The sequence below is a fragment of the Saccopteryx bilineata genome, chromosome 2, assembly GCF_036850765.1.
Source record: "Saccopteryx bilineata isolate mSacBil1 chromosome 2, mSacBil1_pri_phased_curated, whole genome shotgun sequence".
NCBI classification, from domain to species: domain Eukaryota; kingdom Metazoa; phylum Chordata; class Mammalia; order Chiroptera; family Emballonuridae; genus Saccopteryx; species Saccopteryx bilineata.
This window is the reverse complement of record NC_089491.1, coordinates 80,826,330-80,844,561: the sequence shown is the minus strand read 5'-3', so window position 1 is coordinate 80,844,561 and position 18,232 is coordinate 80,826,330. Positions and strand designations below refer to the sequence as shown.

At 37.1% G+C, this 18,232-nt stretch overlaps 1 protein-coding gene across 6 annotated transcripts in view; it reads right to left on the bottom strand.

The window, feature by feature from the left end:
* DENND4C (DENN domain containing 4C) overlaps positions 1 to 18,232 on the bottom strand; it is a 156,553-nt gene that overhangs the window by 17,209 nt on the left and 121,112 nt on the right. For all 6 annotated transcript variants that reach the window (XM_066257333.1, XM_066257337.1, XM_066257332.1 and 3 more), the window contains 7 exons: positions 15,293 to 16,443; positions 11,967 to 12,144; positions 10,154 to 10,263; positions 9,683 to 9,858; positions 4,370 to 4,552; positions 3,400 to 3,595; positions 1,247 to 1,492 (listed from right to left, as the gene is read on the bottom strand). In XM_066257333.1, coding sequence (XP_066113430.1) covers positions 1,247 to 1,492; positions 3,400 to 3,595; positions 4,370 to 4,552; positions 9,683 to 9,858; positions 10,154 to 10,263; positions 11,967 to 12,144; positions 15,293 to 16,443 — 2,240 coding nt within the window. The remainder of the gene's footprint in view (positions 1 to 1,246; positions 1,493 to 3,399; positions 3,596 to 4,369; positions 4,553 to 9,682; positions 9,859 to 10,153; positions 10,264 to 11,966; positions 12,145 to 15,292; positions 16,444 to 18,232) is intronic.

Sequence of the window (18,232 nt, the reverse complement as noted above, 5' to 3'; positions counted from 1 at the left end):
AGCACACAGAAGCTTTAGAGTCAAACACAGCCAGAGTGGGATCTTGGCTCCTCATCATGTGTTAGGTATGTGGCCTTTCAAAAATTACTTATCTCCTCTAACTTTTAATTATATCATCTAAAAAAAAAGGATGAGTCTTTTTTCTTCTTTAAATTTTATTTTGTTTTGGTTTCAGGTGTATAGAATAGGAGTCTTTTAAAATAAGGTTGTGAGCCCTGGCCGGTTGGCTCAGCGGTAGAGCGTTGGCCTGGCGTGCGGGGGACCCGGGTTCGATTCCCAGCCAGGGCACATAGGAGAAGCGCCCATTTGCTTCTCCACCCGCCCCCTCCTTCCTCTCTGTCTCTCTCTTCCCCTCCTGCAGCCAAGGCTCCATTGGAGCAAAGATGGCCCGGGTGCTGGGGATGGCTCCTTGGCCTCTGCCCCAGGCGCTAGAGTGGCTCTGGTCGCGGCAGAGCAATGCCCCGGAGGGGCAGAGCATCGCCTGCTGGTGGGCAGAGCTTCACCCCTGGTGGGTGTGCCGGGTGGATCCCGGTCGGGCGCATGCGGGAGTCTGTCTGACTGTCTCTCCCCATTTCCAGCTTCAGAAAAATACAAAATAAATAAATAAATAAATAAAATAAGGTTGTGAAAATTTCAACTGGGAATATGACAGATTAGAATAAAAGCTACCTATTCTAGCCACACCTGCAACTAGAAATGACCGTATAACTAAGATCAGACCAAATGAATACATAGGGAAATATTATGTACAACTCCAGGAACTGTTCCTAAAGAAGGAAGATATACTCTTTTCATCCATTTTTATCTGCACTGTTAACTGGAATGTGGATGTGATAGCTTAGAAGTAGAGTCAGCCATCCTGGTGTATAACTTGAAAATGGAGTTCAGATACAGCTGAGCAAAAAGACAGAAGCATCTCACATCCATAATGGTACGAACCCTAAACTGCTTATCCAAACTTTTTTTTTTTTTTAATTTACAGATTTTAGTGAGAGAGCATGGGAGAGAGAGAGACAGGAACATCTATTCCTGTATGTGCCCTGACTGGGGATTGAACCGGCAACCTCTGCACTTTGGGATGATGCTCCAACCAACTGAGCTATCCGGCCAGGGCTCCAAACTTTTACGTGAGAGAAATAACCTACATCTTATTAAGCCACTATTGTTGTATACTTTCTGTTACTTTAAGTTAAGCCTCATCCTAACCAACACCAACGTAATACAAGTATAGAAGTTGATACCCTACCTGTATACCTCCATTGCAATGTTCAGATGTGAGAATAAGTCCCGGCAAGTTACTAGGAAGGTCCAAACGTCTGAAATACCATACAAGGTTCCAGAAAATGATTGGATGTTGGTTGATGAAAGAGGATGTGTGAATCACCTGATCACCTTCATTTTCTAGCAAAGATTCAAGTTCTTTACGAAGCACTAGAGGACTCAAGTAGGGCACAGAAACAGGGGGAGGATTGGGTCTTTTCCCTAAAGGATCCTTAAAAAAATAAAAATATAAAAAGATGTGAATATTATCTATTTAATCCTGTATGTTTAAGAGTACTTTTTAATGAGCTCTATCCTTTCAAAATCAGTTACTATTTCTGGACCATTGCTCTATGCAGTAGAACACCCTAATGAAAACCTAAAAAAAAGTACTTAATCATAATTAGCTTTAAGTTAAATAAGATAAAATCAATAGTTTATATAAGAGACCCTATTTTAAACATGAATTTTTCTATCATGTTGATAAGAGCAATGGCTTGTGTACGACTAATTTTTCCTTGACAATTTTTTTAAAATTAAAAAACGTTTTTAATTCAAATGTTTTATAATGATAAGACCAAAAAATATGTGTGATTTTATCTTCCTACTACAACTTTAAACAGATGGGGCAATCTTTTGTGTTAACATTCTTGACTCCTTTTAAAATTATATCTGATTTTTTTTACATTTAATTCCAACAAAAAGTAAAGTAGTTAAAGAACAGTTTTATAAATCAAAATAATGAATGAAAAAAACAACCTAGACTTCATAAGTCATGCATAATATAATCAGACTAAAATGTTTACGACCAACTCAGTAATAAGTACCCCTAATACTCAGTGTGAGGTATCCAGTACTACTTTCCTCTTAAAGGAACCAGTGTTTCTTAGAGAAATGGCTGATTCTAGGTCTGGAGAAGGATATAATATAACATGAACATGAAACATCTTGTCGTTTAAGAAAGCAAGAAAACTTTTAAAAAAATTTATAAAGTGCTAGTAGAGTTGTATCAAGGAATAAGACACCAATTAGTAGAAAATTCTAGCTGCCCAATAATATAATTAACATCAATAAGGATAAAACAGCAATGGATGTAAGTATAAATGTTAAAATCAATTTTTCATAACAACACCCTATTCCTGCAAGTAAACTGTTCACTTTGGAAATGCTAGGAACACAACTTGTTATTCTAAAATTTGGTAAACAAAGGTTGGCGGGGGGGGGGGGGGGGGGGGGGGGGGGGGGGAGGAACCCAACATTTTTCCTGCCTCTCCAATATATATTGTAACTTTAGAAAACCAAGAAGAAGACCTAGGGACAGTTTCTCTTCATACATGTATTCCATATAATAAAGATAACAGAATTAGACTATCATCATTTTATAAGTTCCAGATGAATAACCTGATCTAGGCAATGAGGCATTAATAGCTCCTGACATCACAGAGATAGTTCATGTCTCCAATGGAGGAACATACTGCCAAAATAAGTACACAGATGAACAACAAAACAGAACAACAAAAAACCTGAATCTGACCAAGCTTGTGGGTACAAGTACCAATTTATAGGGTTGTAATCAACAAATAAATTGCAAAAGGAAAAAGGAGAGTCTACAGATAAAAAAAAAAAGACTAAAAAATGTATCAACCAATGGCAGTGCATGGGCTTTATTTGATCCTGACTCCTCCAACTACAATCAGACATACTTGACATTGAGACAATTAGAAATTTGAACAAAGACTGAATAATTTAATATTATTTTTTTTGTCTGATAGTGGCATAAATTATATTTATAAAAAAGTCCTTAGGTTTTAGAGATGCATACTGAAATATTTACAAATGAAATATATGATGTTTGAAATTTCTTCAAAATAATCTATAATGAAGGGAATGAGGGTATACATAAAAGAAGAATGACCATAAGTTGAAAACTACTGAATCTAGATGTGGGTCAAAGGGACTCATTTATGTTATTCTTCTATTTATTTTTTTACATATTTGAAATTTTAAATAAGTTCTTTGTTTATGAAAAATTCTTACTACTTTTCATGTCATCTAAATGAATCTTCTATTGACAAATTATGTGCTGTTCTAATAAATACTTACATGAATATACAGTATAATTATAATGTTGTTACTTACCACAACTTCCTGCAGACTGTTTGGAAGACTAACTGTTGAAATGCCATGAAATGGTCGCTGGGAAAAGTCAATATTTTGCAATGGACCTCCAACACTGTGACTTCGAGTCAAAGATAGATTCCGCTTTGATAAACTATTAGGCACAGGTGATACTTTCACAGTTTCAACATCTCCACTGGCATTCTTTATTTCATCACTTAAAAAAATGAAAAAGAGATACTGTGTTCTGTAAAACAATCTAAATCTGTAGAGTATTTTCTACAATGAATTTTGAGTCTACTGAATACATATGAGAGGAGTCAGTACTGCCTTCTAAGAATAAAATTTTCTTCAGGTTATTTTTTTAAAAACTGGTTGGAAGAACTGAATAGAGTAAATGACTGGTAAAGGGTAGGAAAAGGTGATATGGTAGATAACAGGTTTTATTTTAAAGAGATTAAGTGCTCATTCAGTTGCTTTACTCAAATATTATTTCATATTTATTAAACAAAACTGCTTAGAAGTAACTATGCTGCATGCCAATAAGTAATGTAGATCAATGACAAATGTTTAATCTCTACCAGGCTATGATGCACCTAGTATAGAGACCAGAACTTACTTATTCTTTTTTTAGTGTTTAGCATAATGCTTAGCATACAATAAGTTCTCAATATATGTTTAATTTAATAAATATTTAAGAGTAAAGAGTGTATGTCTTTGGAAACTGACAAGGACTACACTAAAAGGGGAAATACTTTTTACTGGTTGAGAAATTAATTTCGTGTAAGACACTGTAAAACATTAGACGTAGTTTAAAAAATCATCATCAGATTCATTTGTTAGATATTTAAACAATATATGGTAGTAAAAAATTAAGATTAAAATTTTAAATGTCAGAACTTATGCCTACATGAGTGAGGTTATCTTTAGAGATGAAATTTTTACAAGGATATCCAATTTATCATGAGGCGTTCTCTATAAGCTATGGTACCTTGACTCAACTGCAGAGCTTGTTTCTTCAGTTATGGTCTGGTTATGTTTTGGGAAATCTGTAAAGTTGATCAAGCCAGGTTCTGCTGAACTGGATACGGGTTTGTGCTCCAAAGGTTCGCTTGCCAGAGGAATGCTGCCACTTTGTAAACTGTCACCAGAGGTACTTGGTTTCAGGAAAAAGCTAAATATGAAGCAGTCCAAAAAACTAGTGTTTAAAAATCTTAAAGTCCTCTAAGTTTCATATTCAGAATCACTTTATGGTAAAGCAGTCATTAATGAATTATATAATTCATAGAAATACTTCCTATTTCAAACACACACACACACACATTCTCTCTCCCCCTCTCTCTCTCTCACTCACTCACACTGCTGCTTTCATTCTTCCTCTCCTGTCTTAAACTATTCAAATGAAAGGTCTAGAGGAGGTCATTATAGTTCAATATAAAATCCCTTCAGTTTTTGAAAATCATTAAAGAAAGCTGTGAAGGAAGATGAAAAGCAAAATATTTCATCAACTTTCTAAGTTAAGAAAGAGAAGCAACAGCAGCATTTTAACATGTATTAAACTATAAAGGTTTATAAAACCTCATTTCCCCCTTATAAAATCTCTATTTTGTCCCTAGTCTCCCCCCCCCACACACTCATTCAGTGTTTTATTTTTCTCTTATCCTTCATTCCTTTTCCCTCTGGACGGGGACAGTATTAGGGTTGGGCCTTGCAAGGGACATTAAGAGAATTTTCTGAGATAATAGTTATGTTTTATATCTTGATAAGGGTTTGAATTTGCATAAACATATGCATTCACTGTTCAAATGGTACACTTAAGATTTGTACATTTTATTGTATTCCAACTTTACCTCAAAAATATACTGTAAACAAATATTCAGGAATTATATGCATGCTGAAGTCTTTGGTGGAGAAGTACATTAATGTCTATAGCTCATTTTAAATGAATAAAAATGTAAGATGGATTAGTGGATGGCTAGAGGGATAAATGAAAAATGATTAATTGTAAAATATTAAAATACTAACTATAGAATGCAGGGGTGGATATTTGGGTGTCACTACAAAAAAAGTCTTTAAACAACTGTAAGTTTAAAATTTTCTATACTAATTCCCATATTAGGAAGGAAAATCAATAATGCTCCTTTATACTCAGTTAGAAAATATAAAATAAGATACCACAATAGCTTAAGAAACATAATTAGTCAACCAAAAAGTACAGAATTTATGCAAAATCTAAAAGTATATAAAAAAGATCTAAAAAATGAAGATAAATACCATGCTCACAGATAAGAGAATATCCATTTCCCCTAAATTAAATCTATAAATCTAATACAATCCCAATAAAAAACTCTAACTGAATTTTTAAAAGAAACTTAGTTATTCTGAATTTTATAATTTTTAAAATAAGTAACTATAAAAAAAATTCCATGAAGGGGAACTTATAGCCATAACAGAAGGACAGTAATAAAAGATAATATGATACTAACAAAAAGAATAGAACAGGCCCTGGCCAGTTGGCTCAGTGGTAGAGTGTCGGCCTGGCGTGTAGAAATCCCAGGTTCGATTCCCGGCCAGGGCACACAGAAGTGCCCATTTGCTTCTCCACCCCTCCCCTTCTCCTTCCTCTCTGTCTCTCTCTTCCCCTCCCGCAGCCGAGGCTCCATTGGAGCAAAGATGGCCCGGGCGCTGGGGATGGCTCCTCGGCCTCTGCCCCAGGTGCTGGAGTGGCTCTGGTCGCGACAGAGCGACGACCCTGGTGGGCGTGCCAGGTGGATCCCGGTCGGGCGCATGCGGGAGTCTGTCTGACTGTCTCTCCCCGTTTCCAGCTTCAGAAAAATACAAAAAAAAAAAAAGAACAGAGCACACAGTAAAGTGTATATGAGAATGTGAGGTGTCATGGCATTAAAGACCTAAATATTATAGATAAAATATCAGAAGAACATTCAGGAGAAAATTTTCATGTCCTACAGATGGGAAGCAACTATTTTTTTTATTTTTTTATTAATTTTAATGGGGTGACATTAATAAATCAGGGTACATATGTTCAGAGAAAACATCTCCAGGTTATTTTGACATTTAATTATGTTGCATACCCATCACCCAAAGTCAAATTGTCTTCTGTCACCTTCTATCTGGTTTTCTTTGTGCTCCTCCCCCCTACTCCCTCCCTCTCCTCCACCCCCCCCCCCAACCACTTCACTCTTGTCCATGTCTCTTAGTCTCATTTTTATGTCCCACTTATGTATGGAATCATACAGTTCTTAGTTTTTTCTGGAAGCAACTTTTAATACAAGACTCCAGCCCTAGCACAGCTGGTTAGACCATCGTCCCAATACACCAGGATTATGGATTCAATGCCCCGTCAGGGCACATTCAAAAAACAACCAATAAATGCATGAATATATGGAAGAACAAATTGAGGTTTCTCTCTCTCTCTCTCTCAAATCAATCAACCAATTTAAAAAAAGGACTTCAAAAACACAAATCATAAGGTTTAAAATTAATAGATGAGGACAGAAAAATTAACGATTTCTCTTCAGGAAATTAATATTAAGAATATTCAAGGCAGAGATCAATAAGAAAAATAAGCTTAATATAATAAAATGGACAACGGATATAAACAGGCAATTCATAGAAAATGCTGGAATAACAAGTATAAAAAGAAATACTCAAACTCTCCAAAATTCAGAGAAATTCAAACAAAAATGAGATACCACTATATACTAATTAGAATGCAAACATCAGCCTGACTGGTGGTGGCACACAGTGGACTGAGTATCGACCTGGAATGCTGAAGTCCCAGGTTCTAAATTTTTTTTTTATTATTTATTTATTTATTTTTACAGAGACAGAGAGAGAGTCAGAGAGAGAAATAGATAGGGACAGACAGGCATGGAGAGAGATGAGAAGCATCAATCATTAGTTTTTCTTGCAACACCTTAGTGTTCGTTGATTGCTTTCTCATATGTGCCTGACCGGGGCCTTCAGCAAACCGAGTAACCCCTTGCTCAAGCCAGCGACCTTGGGTCCAAGCTGGTGAGCTTTGCTCAAACCAAATGAGCCCGCACTCAAGCTGGCGACCTCAGGGTCTCGAACCTGGGTCCTCCACATCCCAGTCCAATGTTCTATCCACTGCGCCACCGCCTGGTCAGGCCCAGGTTCTAAACCCCAAGGTCACTGGCCTGAGCATGGGATCATCCAGCTTGAGCGTGGACTCATCCAGTTTGAGCATGGGATCATCAACATGATCCCAAGGTCACTGGCTTGAAGCCCAAGGTCACTGGTTTGAGCAAGGGGTCAGTGGCTCACCTGGATGGAGCCCCTTACGCCTGTCAAGGCACATATGAGAGGTGATCAATGAACAATTCAAGAGACACAACTATGAGAGTTGATACTTATCTCTAGCTCCCTTCCTGTCTCTTTTTCTCTCTTACTGAAAAAAAAATGCAAAAATCAGAAAACTGATAATAAGGAGGTACAGAAATGCAAATTCTTAAACACTACTAGTGGGAATAGTTATCTGAGAAGCAATCTTCCACTGTTTATTAAAATCATGTATGAAAAGATCCGAAGGTCTCACTCCTAAGACTTATTCTGGGAGAAACTACTTCATAAGGCCAGAAGTAGACATGTATTTTACAGTGTATTGTCTCACAGCAGTGATATTTATAACAAAGAACTGAAAGCAACTGAAGTATCGAACACTAGGATAATGGACAAGTAAAATGAGGTATTAACTTCCTGCAAAAGAAATAAACTAGACTTACACAGAGCAACTCAGATTTTAAACTGGGTGATAAAAATAGAGATTTTCAGTATTATTCTAATTATGTAAGTTAAAAATACACAATCCTGCAAAACAACATATAATAATAGGGAATATTTTATTGCTTCATATTCATTTGGAAATACCCCTAATTTCTGTGAGCAGTATATATTCAAGGATATACCACAAACAACACAATGTCTTTGTTGGATCAAGCAATGAAAATGAAAAGGTGCAAGGGGAGGAAGATAATAAAAGAGGGACCTTGCACAAACCATTGATACTACATCAGGAATTGGAGTATGGTTTCACCCAGCTCCACATCTGAAGCTAAAAGGAAAACTAGAGCTAAAAGGAAACACCTATACAATTGGGTATTTTTCAAAAGTAGCTAAAAGTAGACAATATGAAGTTAACTTGCTCCATAAAACAAATAGAACATTATAGATCAGCTAGTATTCTTCTCATTGCTTACTATTTGAGCATTTCTCTATATAGAAAATTACCAGTTAAGAAGAGTTCAAGCCTGACCAGGCGGTGGCGCAGTGGATAGAGCGTCGGACTGGGATGCAGAGGACCCGGGTTCGAGACCCCGAGGTCGCCAGCTTGAGCGCGGGCTCATCTGGTTTGAGGAAAAGCCCACCAGCTTGAACCCAAGGTCGCTGGCTCCAGCAAGGGGTTACTCAGTCTGCTGAAGGCCCGCGGTCAAGGCACATATGAGAAAGCAATCAATGAACAACTAAGGTGTTGCAACGTGCAATGAAAAACTAATGATTGATGCTTCTCATCTCTCTCCATTCCTATCTGTCTGTCCCTGTCTATCCCTCTCTCTAACTCACTCTCTGTCTCTGTAAAAAAAAAAAAAAAAAGAAGAAGAAGAGTTCAAGCCAAGGTGGTGGCACAGTGGATAGAGCGGCAGCCTGGGACCCAGGTTCAAAGCCCTAAGGTTGCCAGCTTGAGTGCAGGGTCACCGGCTTGAGTGTGGGATCATAGACATGATCCCATGCTCGCTCACTTGAGCCCAACAGTCACTGACTTGAAACCCAAGGGGTCACTGGCTTGGCTGTAGTCCCCTAGTCAAGGCACACATGAGAAAGCAAACAATGAACTAAGGTGACACAACTATGAGTTAATGCTTCTCATCTCTCTCTCTCTCTCTCTCTCTCTCTCTCTCTGTCCCTCCATCTCTCTCTCCCTCACTAAAACAAAAGAAGAGTTCAAGCCCTCACCCCTTTACCTTTATATTTGTTAGTTTGTTTCTAAAAGACATAATTAAGGTCACTGAAGCAGAATGACTAACATTTGAGTTTTCAATTATCCATAACATTAGTTTCAATTATCTATAGCAGTTAAAGTTAAATTAACTGCTACCGATAATTAATTATGTTAAATAAAATGAAAAAGCAGTCTCCTACATTACCATTATTTTCCACTCAAATACTGAAAGTGATGTAGAAAAAGGAAAAGGACACCTGGAATGTACCAGGAGTCATGCCTTTGGGGTGTCTTACCTCTTATGGGAGCTTTTATAATACTAACCTTGCAGAGCCTCTGAAGTCTTTAAACTCAATGTTAAGAAGAGGCAAGAAGTTGCTTTTACAGAATGGGCACGTTGTATTCAAATTTGAATCATCTGCTGTCCACCCAGCCATAATTTCTTCATCATAAACTAAAGCTCCACAAGCTGTGCACTGTGAACAACTTGACATCAAAACCTAAGAGTAGAAAAGTGTAGACACTGAAAACCCCCACAATGATCATCTTAAACAAGCATTCTCTGAGATATAGAATTTTATTTATTTTGCTGATCAAATTTGGAATAGTTCAATTAATTTATAGGTAAAAATGATCAGTTTACTGCCCTGCTTACATAAGGCATTAAGCAAATTCAACACAATGACTTATTTTATTATTCTGTCAACAAGGGTATTGTAGAATTCTATTATATGTCATTCTGAAATAAAACTATGTATATAGCCACTTTATCATGAGTAGAAACAGAACTTTTACCTCCATTGCACAATTCTGATAGATGCTAGACATGCTGGTGTTTTGAGAAGAACCATGATCTGATTTTTCAAAATCCTGCCCTTTCATGCCTCTTGGAAATGGAAGTTCACCTAGAGAGAAGTACCCATCATAGCACAGTATATATCAGAATGTCCCTTACTCTTTGGAAATGCATACTTAAAACATTCAGGGGGAAGTATCATGAAGTCTATTTATTTTCAATGGCTCAGTAAAAAAATGTGTATATTTTTATACACACACACTCCAAGTACCAGGCTAAGAAAGAAAGTAATATTAACACCTTTTACAAGGAATTCTTGCTGACCTGTGGTGGCACAGTGGATTAGTGTTGACCTGGAATGCTGAGGTCACCGGTTCTAAACACTGAACTTGCCTGGTTAAGGCACACATGGGAGGCAACTACAATGAGTTGATGCTTTCCGCTTCTCCCCACCCCCCTCCTCTATCTAAAAATCAATAAAAATAAATAAAATAAAATAAAGTTAAGGAATTCTTTAAAAGTCTCAAGACTTTTAAATTGAATTCCTGGGACTTCTCAGGTTTCTAGAGTTAATATTAAAAATTTTGGCCCTGGCCGGTTGGCTCAGAGCGTCGGCCTGGCATGCGGAAGTCCCGGGTTCGATTCCCGGCCAGGGCACACAGAAGAAGTGCCCATCTGCTTCTCCACCCCTCCCCCTCTCCTTCCTGTCTCTCTCTTCCCCTCCTGCAGCCAAGGCTCCATTGGAGCAAAAGATGACCCGGGCGCTGGGGATGGCTCCTTGGCCTCTGCCCCAGGCGCTAGAGTGGCTCTGGTGGCAACAGAGCGACGCCCCGGATGGGCAGAGCATCACCCCCTGGTGGGCGTGCCGGGTGGATCCTGGTCAGGCGCATGCGGGAGTCTGTCTGACTGCCTACCCGTTTCCAGCTTCAGAAAAATACAAAAAAAAAAATTTTTTTTTAATTTTTATTTCTGACTTCAATAAATTGTAAATGTCTTCAAAGTTTTAATAAATTTATGCATCTTTTAAAATATATATATATAGAGGGAGAGAGAGAAAGGGAGAAAAAGTTAGGTTAAAACTAGATAGAGAATATACAATTGTTCATTATATAAATCTTTCAATTTCACAGGACATTAAAATTTTTTCTAATACAAAGTTGGATAAACTAGAATTATAGTTTTAAAAAAACACAGGGCTAAGACATTTCAGTGATAGAGCCCAGGGACCCTCAGACTCTGGTATGCCTCTGATTCACCCAGAGAACTGGTTAAAAACACACATTTATTTCTAAGGCCCTATCCCATGGACTCAAGTCTCAAAAATTTTAGCCTAGGGCTTGGGTATTTGTATAGATGTTTAAGCAAATTTCTCAGGGGATTCTGATATACACTAAATGATATAATCCCATGATATACACAACTAAAAATAAAATCACTAAGTAACTGTAGTACTTGTAGATCATAAAAAATAACGGTGATAGTATGGTGTGACTATATTAAAAATCTGTCAGATCAGCCTGACCTGTGGTGGTGCAGTGGATAAAGCATCGACCTGGAGGAACAGAGGTCGCTGGTTCGAAACCCCCTGCTTGCCTGGTCAAGGCACACGTGAGAAGCTATGATGAGTTGATGCTTCCTGCTTCTCCCACCACCCCTTTTCTCCTTCTATCGCCTCTCTTTTAAATCAATAAATAAAATCTTAAAAAACATACTATTAGATCATTTCAACAAATAAGGCTTACTGTATGTGTTGTGGGAGAAGGGAAAGGTAAGGGCATGTAAATTAGAAGAGAGGACAATTCTTCCCCATACCTGTTGCATAGTATGATTTTCCTATATCTCCACTGCTGCCGCTACTGCCAAGGCTTGTGTTGCTCTGAGTAAGTTCACTGGGGACCAAACCTGAGATACTTATGTTAGGTGACATATTCTCCTCCAAAATATGGTCTTCAAGGCCAGCTGGGAAGCTGTAATCTCTATTAGTTTCCTCCTTAATTGAAAAGAATAAAATCAAACACACAAACAATACCTTCACCAATGAGAATATATTTACTCCATCTTTTTCAGAATTAAACTCCTCTATAATCCTTAAATAAATCATCATCCCTATATGTATTTTTCAAAGTGATGAATTCTTCTAGTATTTGGAATTTCCCTTCCAAACTCTGAACATTCAACCAATGATGTATATCAGGGGTCCCCAAACTTTTTACACAGGGGGCCAGTTCACTGTCCCTCAGAACGTTGGAGGGCTGGACTATAAAAAAAACTATGAACAAATCCCTATGCACACTGTACATATCTTATTTTAAAGTAAAAAAACAAAACGGAAACAAATACAATATTTAAAATAAAGAACAAGTAAATTTAAAGCAACAAACTGACCAGTATTTCAATGGGAACTATGCTCCTCTCACTGACCACCAATGAAAGAGGTGCCCCTTCCAGAAGTGTGGCGGGGGGCCGGATAAATGGCGTCAGGGGGCCGCATGCAGCCCACAGGCCATAGTTTGGGGACCCCTGATGTATATAATACTTTAAGATTGTGTTGTGCCCCTAGTTGTATGTTTAGGGTATGGGGTGATTCTCAATCTTCACTATCATAAAATGAAGAAACTCTTAGAGCTCATTTTCTCCAGTGGGATCAGGTAAAGCAGCACAAGTAGAGTAGAAGCTTTAGAATCAGACATAGCCAGAGTGGGATCTTGGATCCACATTACTTTTAGGAATGAGGCCCTGCAAAAATTACTTCTTTAACTTTTATTTATATCGCCTGAAAAATATGAATAATATGAGTTCTTTAAAATAAGATTGTTATGAGACTTTCAGCTGGAAATATGATTGTTCAGAATAATAACCATCAACACTAGAGGCATAAAGCATGAATAAAGTTCCAAACATTGTAGTTCTTGATCACTGTGATTGTTGATGCTTTAGTTTAAATAAAGAACATTTCAATAAACAGCTTTTTAAATTTTTGCTTTAAAGAAGATTTGTGTCATTATAAAACCATGTTAAATGATTTTAAAAAATTAAACAGATATGCAAAACAGGAAATAAAAGCACTTAAAATACCAATAAGCCACAAAGTACAATCAAAATCTTGATGCATACCTTTCTACTTACTTAAAAATATGCATAATACATATTTACAAAATAGGAAGTTTTATAACAGAGTCTTCTCATGTAATTTATTTTGTCATTAAATCTTCTACATTATTTAACCCCCTCCATCCTAATCCAATTTACTGATGTACTATTGTATGTTTAGTAAATCTTCTATTGCTTATATATTCAGCATACTTTTTGTTATGTATATGTTATATGAAGAGTTCCTTTGAGCTATTTTTACACAAATCCCTAATTTTTTTTCCCTAGATTAAATTCTGTTTAAAAATTCTAAACATTTTTATAGACATTTTATTCATTTCTTCCTTTGAAAATACTTATTAGGTATATCCTATTTGCTTTTGCCAGGCACTGAAATCAGTACTATAGCAATGAAGATTAAAATCTGTACCAACTTGGAATTTACAATCATATATTCCAAACTCAAATTATTCTGTATAAAGCTTTTTAAAAATACTGTTAGATAAAATTCCAAATATAAAATGGCATTTAAAAAAATAATGCCAGACTGAGATACTTTTGAACTTAGCTTATTTTGTCTTTCCTTAACTAACCTCGTAAGCTCTTTAAATACAAAATACAATTTGTGTTATAATACTTACTGTACTTTTAGTTCAATTAAGTCTGCCTATAAAATAAAATTTTCTTTAAAAAAGTATACAAGTCTTATTTGTCCAATTTAATTTCCACTCTACTTCCTGCTTAGAACTTTAGCAACCTGAAATTGATTATATTATCTTGAAAATGCATGATGTTTTAAGCCTCCATATTTTTTTCACTATTCTCTCAGATACATATTCTACCGTCTTACCACTTTGACTAACCCCAAACTTTCAATTTACCCATCAAAAGCCACTTAGTTATCATCTGCTCTGCTCTTGTTGGACAGTCCCCACAGGAACCTTTTCTAAGGTGCTGCTCCTTCTTTGCTGCTATCATGGTTCAGAGCATAGACTCGAGCCAATCTCTCAGACTTCAAATTCTAATTTTGTAACTCACTTGTTGTGTGACCTGGAAAATTAATTAACTTCTCTGAATCTCAGATACCTCATTTATAAAATGAGGACAAATGGTAGTACCAACCCATGGGACTGCTATAAAAATTAAATAAATATATGTGTGTGCATCTATATCCATGTATTAAAAAAATATATATATATATAGTTTATGACAATACCTAGAACATAGTGCTACAGTAATAACAGTAAACATATATAGATGTCTGCTTTTTCTACTAAAGTACTACTATAATTCTTTAATACAATAGTGAAATTTAAAAAAAAAATTTTTTTTAATTTTATTTATTCATTTTAGAGAGGAGGGGGGGGGAGAGAGAGAGAGAGAGAGAGAGAGAGAAGAGAGAGAGACACGGGGGAGGAGCTGGAAGCATCAACTCCCATATGTGCCTTGACCAGGCAAGCCCAGGGTTTTGAATCGGCGACCTCAGCATTTCCAGGTCGACACTTTATCCACTGCACCACCACAGGTCAGGCCTACAATAGTGAAATTTTAATTAAAGTTTTTCTATAAAAAAATAAGCAAAATTTCCCTACTTCTATTTTCATAAGATCTAATGATTAATTCTCTTTACAATAATTTTTAAAAGAATTATCAGTTTTTGTTATGCAGTATGAAATCTATGGATCAAGTTGTCAAATGACTTCATAGATATTAATAAGATTACAAAGGTAAAGGATATTTAAAAAGTGAAGTGCTATGCAAATAATATGGCATCATTATTAAATTAAAACATTAATCATTTGGCTTCCAAAGAAATAAACTTATTGTGTTCGTTTAGACTGATCTATGGAATTATAAAGTAGTCCTGATATTTTATTTTTTCATTATTAATTTCCTTACATGTATGTTCAAATCATTTCAAGAAATAGGATATACATAAAATTTTAAAATATAAAAACCAAATTTACTAGAACTCTCTAATAATTTGTATATAAAAATACTACAAACATTCCAATATCAGACAGACTACACACATACAACAATCTTACCTCATCATCTGAGTAGTTGTAGGCAGACACTACAGCTACCCACATCTTATTGGCTACTGTCGCTGCTTGTTTCATACCAGATTTTAGGACATCTATCTTGGGTCCAGACAGTATATTATCCAGCTTTAACCCTGACAAAGAATTTACCACAGAACCCAATGAGCCATGTGGTGAAGAATGCACCAATGCTGATAAAGAAGGTGAACGTTCTTTACGACCTCGAGAGGGAGTTTGCTGCTTGAAACGCCCGGTAAAAGTTTTAGACCTAGACACTGCAGGGGAGCTCTTTTCACTTTCAGGATTTTCCTGTGCTGGTGGACCATGCTCTAAAGGTAGGCTTGATCTCCTCTCTAAAGGGTGAATAAATGCAGTGGTAGGGCCAGGCTCTCTGTTCCCCTCTCCGTGTAACTCCATACTAGAAGACTTGCTACCCAGGGGACTCTTTAGGTTCATGTAGGTTTCAATTTCATCAGCCAGATTACGTGCAATAACTGGAGAAAACAACTTATCTTCAGAATCAGAAGTTTTTTCTCCTGTATATTCAGTGGCTAAAAGAGACAAAGGATCTAGTCCAGTTTCAACATTTTCCCTCTCAACAGCTTTAGCAACACCATATAAACTACTTCTTTTATTTATTAGTTCTTTGGATCCTGCTTTCAAGTCTGCACTGTTGCTATCACTTTGTAGACTATCATGTGTCTCCTTTGTCATAGTTGTGGTTACAATGTCATCAGTTACAGGTTCTATGAGCTCTTGGCTTTCCTCAAGCATCTCTAACACTGAAGATCTGTACTCAGAATCCCAAGTGCTTTCAGACACACGAGTCCTAGTATCAGCTAGATGACAACTAACACTCTCAAAGCTATGGGTTCTTGCAATATGAAGTGGAGAGGCCTTAGGACATGTCAATGCTGCTGTGAGAATCTTGGCATCTGCTCCCATCATGATAGCCATGTCACTTGAATTCAAATCCAAACTGCTCTTCTTAAGCAACATTCCTGCTCGACTTTCAGAACTAAAACTACAACTCCTCTCTGGAAAATGCTTTTGTCTCTTTTCTCCTCTGTCACTGTTCTTGAGATTAGTAACTTCGCCAAAGACTGCATCTTCAACTTGATCTTGAGCAGAAAATAGCACTTTTGATGTACTACCTAAAAGAGAAAATATAATATTAAAAATCAGTCTGGCCTTGGCTGGTTTGCTCAGTGGATAGAGCGTCAGCCCAATGTGTGAACATCCTGGGTTCAATCCCTGGTCAAGGCACACATGAGAAGCGACCATCTGCTTCTCTTCCCCTCCCTCCACCAGTGGCTCGATTGGTTCAAGAGTTGACCCTCAGTGTTGAGGATAGCTCCGTTGGTCCAAGCATCAGCCTCAGGCACTAAAGATAGCTTGGTTGATGCAAGCATTGGCCCTAGACAGTGGTTGTCAGGTGGATCCTGGATGGGGCGCAAAAAGGAATGTGTCTACCTCCCCTCCTCTTACTTAAAAAAATTAAAAGTAAAAAAATAAAAATGAATATGTTTTCTAAAGTAACTTTTATTAAAAAGTTTATTTTCTGGCCTGTCCTATGGTGGCACAGTGGATAGAGCGCCACCCTGGAATGCTGAGGTCACCACTTCGAAACCCTGGGCTTGCCCAGTTAAGGCACACAGGACAAGCAAGCAATGAACAAATAAAATGAAGCAACTATGAGTGGATACTCCTTGCTCCCACCCCTCTCCTCTCTCTGTAAAATCAATAAATTAAACTCTTTGGAAAAAAACCTAGATAAGTTTATTTTCTAATCTATAAAAAGATTCAGAAAATTTAGAAGGCACAAAGAAGGTACAAAGAAAAAGAAAATAACAAAATTCCATTCAACCCTCTCAGAAATAACATTTTAATATATAATCTGCCTTTCATCTTCTATGCATATAAACACACACTTTAAAAATGACCATGCTGGCCCTGGCCAGTTGGCTCAGTGGTAGAGTGTAGGCCTGGTGTATGGATGTCCCAGGTTTGATTCCTGGTCAGGGCACATAGGAGAAACACCCATCTACTTCTTCACCCCCTCCCCCTCTCGCTTCTGTCCTCTATCTCTCCCTCCTCCCCTCCTGCAGCCATGGCTCAACTGGAGGAAGTTGGCCCTGGGTGATGAGGATGGCTCCATGGCCTCCACCTCAGGTGCTAAGAGGGGCTCGGTTGATGGGCAATGGAGCAACACTCCTGATGGGCAGAACATTGCCCCCTAGTGGGCTTGCTGGGTGGATTGTGGTTAGGGCACATGTGGGAGTCTGTCTCTGCCTCCTTCAGTTCACAGAATTAAAAAAATAAAAATAAAAGATCATGTAATATATGTACATATCTGTATTATTCACTAAAATATGTCACATTTCTCAATATTGATCTCTATCTTACACTTCAGGGTTTTACATTCAATTTAAGAAAAATGTTCTACATCAAGTAACAGATCTAAAAAGAAATAATCTCTTCTAGCTTAGCCTTCATATATCTAATTCAACAAATATTTGCCAGGAATCAACTCTGCACAAAGCAAATTCATAATCATGGAGGAATTAATATTTGCTACAGTAAACAATCAAGAATAGAATGCTTAGAATTAGCCAACTCCAAGAAGGCTAATAAAATCTGAGTAGCTAAAAATTGTTCAGATATAGTCATTCTTTCATCAAATATCTAAATGTCTACTAACATCTACTATGTGAGGTACTAGAAACACAATGGCAAATACATAGACATGATCCTAGCCTTCACAAATCAGTCTTATTTGATCCAGTAGCACAAAACTGTGCCAGTGGCTGTAGAAACAGCTCTGCCCCCCAACTTTGGGGGAAACAAATAAATAGTCTTACTCTTTGCTACCATGCAATTTTACCCATTCCAAAACCAAAAGCTATTTTCCTATATGAATTATTACACAAACTTAAATCCATC